Source organism: Teleopsis dalmanni, chromosome 2 (assembly GCF_002237135.1).
Source record: "Teleopsis dalmanni isolate 2A chromosome 2, ASM223713v2, whole genome shotgun sequence".
NCBI lineage: Eukaryota > Metazoa > Arthropoda > Insecta > Diptera > Diopsidae > Teleopsis > Teleopsis dalmanni.
Window position 1 is genome coordinate 171,589,025 of NC_051847.1, and position 8,113 is coordinate 171,597,137.

An 8,113-nucleotide genomic window follows, 5' to 3' on the forward strand; every position below is an offset into this window, starting at 1 on the left:
AGTATTATATATTGTAATATATAACATTTTATATAAACTACACAAAAAAAAATTAAACTTTTGTGTATTTGCCATCTCAAAGTAACAGTCCGATTTGAATAAATTTCTATAGATAATGATTTAAAACTCCTCAAGTTCACCAAATTAACTTTATTTCTTGTTGATGTATGTTGATGATACATAAATAATTACACCACAGTGTAATTTAACTCACAAACTTTCATTTTCAATCATTTATACACATAAACCAACTTTTATAGTGTTGTTTACTGTTCTTCTCAATTCAACTTAATTGCACAAAAATTTAACTCAATACAAATTAAAGAAGCCTATAGCTAAACATAAGCACAGTGTGAAGCACATTAATCGTATGGAATTTAAAACTGCGCTAACTTCAGATTGCATTTAACCGCAGCACGATCCAGATTCAGAAAAAAAAGGTGTTAAACCAAGAAAATAACCAACAAAAGGTCATATGTCATTGTGCCTAATGACATAAAGCTCAACTATAAGACAGATAAACAAATCTGCGTTGAAGTGCATAAAAACACGTTCCATAAATCGGAAAACACTTTCCATAATTGGTACTTTTCCAAACAGGATAAGTATATAATTTCTGTATATATGTATTTGAAAATATAATTGTTATAAAATTTTATAACTATTTCTTTATCATATGTATTGAATTTGTTGTTATATTGCAAAAAGTTGTATTATATCACTACCCTTAAGATCATTATAGACTATAGTTAAAATATTGGTGATAATAAAATATATCTTTTAAAATTAATGTAAAAAAGTGTTTTATTTAAATAGTTTACCATATATATTAGCTCGTTCAAAATATGTAAATAAAATTAAGTCATTAAAAAAAACTGTATATATTTCATAAAATAATATTTAAAAATATAAACATTGCTATCGAACAAAAAAACATTGCTATACCACTAAAAGTTAGAAACAATCTGTTTTGTTATCAGAAAATGAGTAACAAAATGAAACTTTTTAAAGGTAATTATTTTTTATTAATATACAACAAATGTTTATACAACAGATATTGTATAATAATATATTATGAAATTATGACACAAATTTGATATCAGCAGTTCATACGATTTAATACCATATTTTGAACTGTTTTTATAATAAAAAGTGATGAATTAATATTAAACTAAGATGACAATTTCCAGATGATGTGTGATTAAAAATCTATTTATTTATATATCTGACATGAATTAACTTTCTAATAAAACAATATTACAACCCAATAACCCACGTCCACTCCAAATTTTTGGTATTAATAATAGGCGCTGCAATTGTTGTCCGCGACGTACTTTTAAATAAACTTTTTGATCTTTCATATGATTAACAACAGCTCCAATTTGATTAAGATTTCTCTCAAAATTACTTGCATTAATAGTTCCGAACTCAATTATTTCATCATCAACACATAGACCCTAGGAATTTTAAATAAATTTTATTTTAACACATTGAATATATTTTCACTTACTGCATCTTCTGCTGGTGACCCTGGACTTATAAGAGTGACTTTCACAATTGCAGGTGAAGCATTATCGCTGGCATTATGCGTACTGTTACCATCTTCCAATTGCAAGTTTGCTGTGACATTTGAAATATTTTGATGTTGTTCCTCCTCTGATGCTTCTTTGTGCAATTTATGCAAGTTTTGTTCAATTTGTTTCATTAATGTTTTATGGTCATTTTGTAGACAAATAATTTGTTGACGAGCTTGTCTAACCTGATATATATCAATATCAGTTCGAGGAAATCCATTTTCATCTACCAGTGGTCCATTCATACCAACGTTTCCGTTCTATTAAAATAATGAAATTATATTATTATAATTAAAATAGATTTAACATACTGCCTCCAAAATTAAACCATTTTCTTTAATCTTTAATTCTAAAGCATCTCTCATGGACATCAATTTAAGAACTTCTTCTTTAGTGGCTTGTGGTTGTGATATCATTTTTATATTTTATTATTTATATTAGAACAATTTGCTTGCACGAAATAGATACGCTTTGAAGTTTTTATTTAGAAAGTGATGCCAACTTTGTACCCAATTAAAGTGACGTCTAGCATACCAAAAAAAGTTAAATTTGAATGTCAGCGCTAAAGAAAATGGTCATAAGTAAATAAACAAAAAATAATAATTATTTAATATAAGCCACGATATGCAATCGTACTGACAAATTATAAAAATTATTTTAAGTGAGAACATTTGACATGTTTAGTTTAATGTGTCAACATAATAAATTTGAGAAATTGAACTACTAGATTGGCCGAACTTAGATATATGTAGCTCGAATATTTTTAATTATTATTATTTTTTCAAGAGTTATTATAAATAAATATTTAAATTACTTAAATGAAATTCATGTGAACTGAAAGGCACTTTTTCTTATAGTACATTCACACTGTTTAATTTAAGCACCTGGTTATATATGTATATATTATTGAGTAAATGAGTTCACATTATAATGAGCTCAGTTATGCAGATGATAGAACTTTTATAAACTTCATTTAAAAAAAAATTAAATATGTAATTTAAATATTAAATTATTTATATATCAATTACATATTCAATTAATAAAAAGAAAGATTTGTTTATATTTCACGTATAAAACATGTGACACATATTTCAACTTTTGGTAATTTTCCTTGTGGGAAATTTATTTTTGAAGGTTGCATTCGACATTTTTGGTCTTATTTATAAGAAAACTCTGTGTATGATAAATCATTCTCATTAGTGACAATAAGGACAGTGTGAATGTGTGATTATTTCATTTTCTTTTTCAAATTTTATCTAGTTATTTTGTTTTTCTTCTTAGTTTTTAGTACTAGTAGTTAGCACCTGAGTATATCATTTTAGTATGATACATATCATTTTAGTTTCAGCTAAATTGAGCACTGACTGAATGCTTTTGTAAATATATAAAGTTTACCTTGTATTTGACTTTTGTTAAATTAAAAATTATGTAATACTATGAGTTATTATTCTTAAATTTTGCACTATAAAAGAAGAAATAATTTTCAGATAAGGCTTATTATTAACATTAATTTCTTAATGCAATTTGACATAAACCCCAATAGAAAAGAAATTTGTACAATGTCCAACTTTTGTGAAACATGGATATTAATACTAAGCTTAGGTCCACATAATGAAGACAAGTTTAGTTATTATATATTTAAGTAAATTATATTAACTTTTTTATATTAGTTTAAATGAATTTAAGTTTTATTTTAATGAGATTATATATATTTATAAAAGTGACGGCATATACACATATATACACAACATATACACTTTTAATATAAGGAAGATGTAATAATAAAAAATGGAATATCTATTGTGATCAATATCAGTTTACCGATATCAAAGAATACCGATATTATAAACTTGACAGTTGTTATTGTTCGTATGCCGAACTTTTCTTTCAGTAGAACAATTGGACTTGTGTACCGTTTTGTGTGGCATTTGTTTTATCCGTTTATTAATTTCATAAATAAAAATTTTATTTCAATCAATTCATATTTTTATAAATTTATTGCAGAAAAATGAACAGAGAACTTAAAAGCTTTTTTAAAGTAGATTGAAAATTAAAAAATAAAAGTAATAAAAATTCGATAACGGGTAACGAATGATACTAGCAGCTGACTTTACTGAATATCGATATGCCGATATTTTAGTTTTGACAGTTCAGTCAATCGTATTCTGATATTTTTGTAGTTTAGAAGAATTTCGTTTTTGTGTTTGGTGTTATGGTTAGATACATCGTATAAATTTAATCGTGAGTTGTGGGATATTACCACGTTGTTCAAAACAATTGAACCACAAACTTTGAAGAAACTTTAATAAGTTGTATTATTTTCTTAAAAAAAATGAGTTATCTAAACTGGTTAACAAGAAGGGAGTCGGCACTGCCTCCAAGATTTAATGACACAAATAGTATAATGAAGCGCATATATTCCTCGGTAGAACCCTATCAAGAATGGAAAAATGAATTCGGTGAATTCAATAAATCTGAATTTGGAGGAGTATTTAATTTAGAGTTCTCTCCTGAAGGGTATTTATTAACAACAAGGAAACTATGATTAAAATTGATGTAATTTTTATTTCAGAAATATTGTAGTCGCTGCGTGCGAAAAAAAATGTGTTCTCTTATTTGATGCAGTAACTACAAATCATACACATAAAATAATGGAGGCACACACTGACCGAGTAAACTGCGTCAAGTAAAGAATTTTATTTTGAAAAACATTTGTATTTATTATTTGTTAATAATTCGTTTTTAAAGATTTTTGAATAACCGTATGTTTGCAACATGTTCAGATGATACTACAGTGGCGCTCTGGGATATACGACAACTTAAAAGGAAAGTTCGCAGCTTACACGGTCATTCAAACTGGGTTAAAAATATAGAATATTCTACTAAAGACAATTTGTTAGTTACATCTGGGTTTGACGGTAGTATTTTTACATGGGATATTAATGCTCTTACAGAGCAAGGACTTATATATCAAAAAGTGTTTCACACAAGTGGCTTAATGCGTTGTCGAATAACTCCAGATGGTACTAAACTAGTTATATGTACAACCGGTGGATTTTTGATGATTGTACATGAATTGGATTTAACAACTTTGCACAAAGATTTGTGCGGTTTTCGAGTAAGCTTTCACAAATACTATTATTGTGTTTAATTTATCACATTAAAACTTTGTATCTTACAGCCATTAATTTATCGACTTATGCAAATGGGAAATCAGTATATACCACAAGCAGCGAAATTTGAGCATGTTTTTTCCAAAAAACAAAAAAAAAATCGAGTCGAGTTAGTCACCGATTTTCCAGATGAAGATGATGCAGAAGTAATTTTAGCACTTCAGGTATATATACAAACTTAGACAAAGAAAACTTTAGTTTTTAGCGACTAGTTTTATTAGCTATTTCTCGTATTTCATAATTGTTCAATAACAGAAGGTATTAAATTTGTTGGTGTGTCTGTTTTTCTGCTCTGCCTGTCTTTTCTGCAAATACTCATTCTTTCTTAATAAAATTTTGCTTTGATTTTAATGTTTTTAAAATAAAACAACATTCATATAGAGGCTTTCTGCTTAAAATTTTAATATTGTAAATATTTACACAAGACGGGATTCGAGTTCATTGAACACTTTGTAATAAGTACATTTCCAATTTTTGTAGTAAATCATGTTGAGAATTTTTGAACTTTAACTGGAAGTTTGGGGTAAAGTTATAAATTTTAAATATTAATTGGAGTAGCGACTTTTCTACTAATTTTGTGTTACTGTTTTAGCTTAACCCAACTCAACCTGCAATGTTAGATAAAATAAAACCTTCACACTTTGGGATACAATTTTTAATTACGAAGTAAGGATATGGCTTAAGTTAATATACTCTGTGGGACAATTATATGTTAGATGTTATTAGATGTTATGTTATGTGATATTATTAGTCTTAAGAATTTAGTTGGAATACATCGGAAATAGAAGAGGTACTCTTTGACAAATAATTATTTTGCATTAGCTATACCCTGGCCCCAATTGGATCAGAACCGTTTTTTTATTTACTATATCAAGCAGATGCTCGTTGATGTAGTGCAAATAAATATTAGCCCTAGACGATGTTCGATCATTAATCAATTGTCAAATTGATTAAAGGCTACGAAACAGCTTAATGTTTGTGAACACATTTGGATGTTTATTTCTATGACATAATATTTTTGATTCTGCTTAGAAGTTGTTTAGCGCTGTCAGAATATTTATTTTGTCATATATTAAGTACGTTACTGTATGCAAATTTTAAAAATTTATTTTTTCACGTACCATAAGATACAATCCTTTCAGCAGTTAGATTTTTCCGATTTATAATTATATTTAGTGAAAGATTTTGAAGAGAAGTTGCAATATAAATAAAACACACTATATTAACATATAAATTTTAATTATTGTTATACATTCTTAGATTGATCCGCAAGGACAATCGCTTCTTAGCCGTAATATATGTCACGATGAAAACTCTGAATGGTCTTGTGTTCATGACATTAATGAGGAGCCGTTTGACATTACTGATCAAGTTCAAGAATGTGGACAAAGAAAGCGAAAACTAGGTAGTGAAGCAGATGATGAAAGAAGCGAAGAAGAAACCAGTGATTCTCCAGATGATGTTCACTTTAATTTTAATCGTAGACGTCGTTTACGTTCAGCAACTAGTCCAAGAGGTTAATTTCACATAATTAATTTTATTTTTAAAACATTTAATTTTTGAAAACAGTGGTATCACCACCGCCCCCTCCACCAACATCATCTAATGTTTTAGTACCTCAAAATCGATCAGAATTATTTGTTCCGGATATATGGGCTGCAGAAGTTACAGTGCAAGAGCGAGCAATGCGCCAGACCCGTTCTCGCAGTTCAAGTTCAGTAACTGGATATAGTTTTGTTTATGCTATAAGCAGCGGCGTCTTACCAGCAACTGTAAATCGTACCGCAAATTCAAGTAATAATCCTGAAATTATTAACAGAAGATATGTCGCAAATAGTTCATCTGAAGAAAGTCGTTTACGTCCAGGTTCTCCAAATATTCTATCGCCCCCAAGTGGACTAGTTTTCGTACCTAGAGAACCACCTACTGAACATAGACCTATTCATTTAACACCAATGCGAACTAAGGAACGAAATATTGTTCAAAATGCCAAAAAGCTAATGTACTACATTCCTGAGTCAAACAAAGGAAAAGGTTTTATAAAAGAGCCCTCTTTTTCATCCGATGGAAGAATTATATCTTCACCATATGAAAATGGTGTACGCTTGTTAGGGTTCAGTGATCAATGTTCAGAATATCCCCGCAACAATAGACTTCAGACAGTTAAACCTGAACCTATACCATTGGTGGTAATTAAAAACATAAGTGCACACTCGGATGTAGTATTGAGTACCAAGTTCAGCCCTCGTGAACCGCTTTTAGTTTCAGGTTGCCTAAGCGGCAAAGTAGTTTGGTATCATCCTAATTTATAAGTACATGATATAAAATGACAATATATTAAACATGTAATATATATATAAACATATATATATATAGTTTTCCATACTTAAGGAGCATGTTGTAGTTTTTTAATTAAATAAACGTTTATAAAAGAAATAACAGTTATGAAGTATTCATTTGCTTTTTTTTACGACTATTGTCGATAATGATTTGATTTAATAAGTAATTTTTAAGAATAAAACAAGAATCGAAAACACATGTTCATAACATGCAGATTGTAACAAATACGTGTCCACCAAGGAGGAAAGTATCAGCGGAATTTCATAGAATTTCAATAGGACGTTTATTGGCGCATTAGACTGATATATACATATATATAACAAACACCGTGGTGTAAGTAAATAACTCGAAACTTCTATAACTAATATGGACTAAATTTAATAAAGTTTGCATCTAACATTGCAAAAACACAATTAATTTTTGTTTTATTTATTAATGTTGACGAGGTTGGTTTCATAAAGGTTACAAATTTATAATTATATCAAATCGTTTTTAATTTAAAAGAATTACATATAAAAACCTTTTTCAACGCAATTATAACGAAATCAAATATCGAATTCTAGTTGATTTGTGTGCCTTAATATAATTTACATGGGTCATCGGTTTTATGTTGTTAACACATACGCGACATTGAATGTAACATTTATCAGCAAGTGTTATTGTTTAAAATAGTATAATCAATTTTTGATAATAGATTTTTATATATATAAACATAAGTTATTTTATTTCTATTTTAATAGTAATTTCCATAGCCACTCCACTGTCCATAACCGCTATAATTGGAACTATATTGCCAATGATTATAATAATTATCATAAGATTGAGATGGGTAAGTGCTGTTACCCTGTTGACCATAGTATGCAGAATTAGCGGAGTTATAGTTATAGTTACCACCCGATGTGGACCCATTATTATAACTAGATTGGTTTGCTGAACTTGAGGCTGTGTTATCTTTTGCATGTGATTTACGGTTAGGACTAGTTTCTCTATAAGAATAAGAAAAGAAAATTATTAATGTTATTTTTA

The 8,113-nt window shown here is 28.3% G+C and overlaps 3 protein-coding genes across 4 annotated transcripts in view; 1 reads left to right on the top strand and 2 right to left on the bottom strand.

Moving 5' to 3' along the window:
• Window positions 1-1,186: 1,186 nt before the first annotated feature.
• Window positions 1,187-2,186, bottom strand: LOC119680530 (26S proteasome non-ATPase regulatory subunit 9). 2 transcript variants are annotated; one of them, XM_038093381.1, is made up of 3 exons: window positions 1,889-2,186; window positions 1,511-1,834; window positions 1,187-1,457 (listed from the first exon to the last, which is right to left on the bottom strand). In XM_038093381.1, the coding sequence occupies exons 1-3, from the start codon at window positions 1,988-1,990 to the stop codon at window positions 1,236-1,238; spliced, it is 648 nt and encodes a 215-aa protein (XP_037949309.1). In that variant the 5' UTR covers window positions 1,991-2,186; the 3' UTR covers window positions 1,187-1,235. The 2 variants fall into 2 exon arrangements, with proteins under 2 accessions (XP_037949309.1, XP_037949308.1); XM_038093380.1 differs by having other exon boundaries at window positions 1,886-2,185.
• A 1,422-nt stretch (window positions 2,187-3,608) lies between these two features.
• LOC119681338 (DDB1- and CUL4-associated factor 10 homolog) lies at window positions 3,609-7,122 on the top strand. Its single transcript, XM_038094499.1, has 6 exons — window positions 3,609-4,091; window positions 4,147-4,260; window positions 4,323-4,692; window positions 4,756-4,911; window positions 6,008-6,263; window positions 6,317-7,122. The coding sequence occupies exons 1-6, from the start codon at window positions 3,907-3,909 to the stop codon at window positions 7,057-7,059; spliced, it is 1,824 nt and encodes a 607-aa protein (XP_037950427.1). The 5' UTR covers window positions 3,609-3,906; the 3' UTR covers window positions 7,060-7,122.
• A 698-nt stretch (window positions 7,123-7,820) lies between these two features.
• The window catches only part of LOC119676156 (sodium-coupled monocarboxylate transporter 1-like), a 5,701-nt gene continuing 5,408 nt past the window's right edge, over window positions 7,821-8,113 (bottom strand). Inside the window, exon 3 of the mRNA XM_038087389.1 lies at window positions 7,821-8,073. Within this exon, the coding sequence (XP_037943317.1) occupies window positions 7,821-8,073 (253 nt within the window). The remainder of the gene's footprint in view (window positions 8,074-8,113) is intronic.

Coding starts and splice junctions, on each gene's coding strand:
- LOC119680530 (XM_038093380.1), bottom strand. CDS start 1,990: ATGATATCACAACCACAAGCCACTAAAGAAGAAGTTCTTAAATTGATG. Junction 1,835..1,885: donor ATGGTTTAATTTTGGAGGCA/GTATGTTAAATC, acceptor TTATTTTAATAG/AACGGAAACGTTGGTATGAA. Junction 1,458..1,510: donor GGTCACCAGCAGAAGATGCA/GTAAGTGAAAAT, acceptor TAAAATTCCTAG/GGTCTATGTGTTGATGATGA.
- LOC119681338 (XM_038094499.1), top strand. CDS start 3,907: ATGAGTTATCTAAACTGGTTAACAAGAAGGGAGTCGGCACTGCCTCCA. Junction 4,092..4,146: donor TTAGAGTTCTCTCCTGAAGG/GTATTTATTAAC, acceptor TTTTTATTTCAG/AAATATTGTAGTCGCTGCGT. Junction 4,261..4,322: donor GACCGAGTAAACTGCGTCAA/GTAAAGAATTTT, acceptor TCGTTTTTAAAG/ATTTTTGAATAACCGTATGT.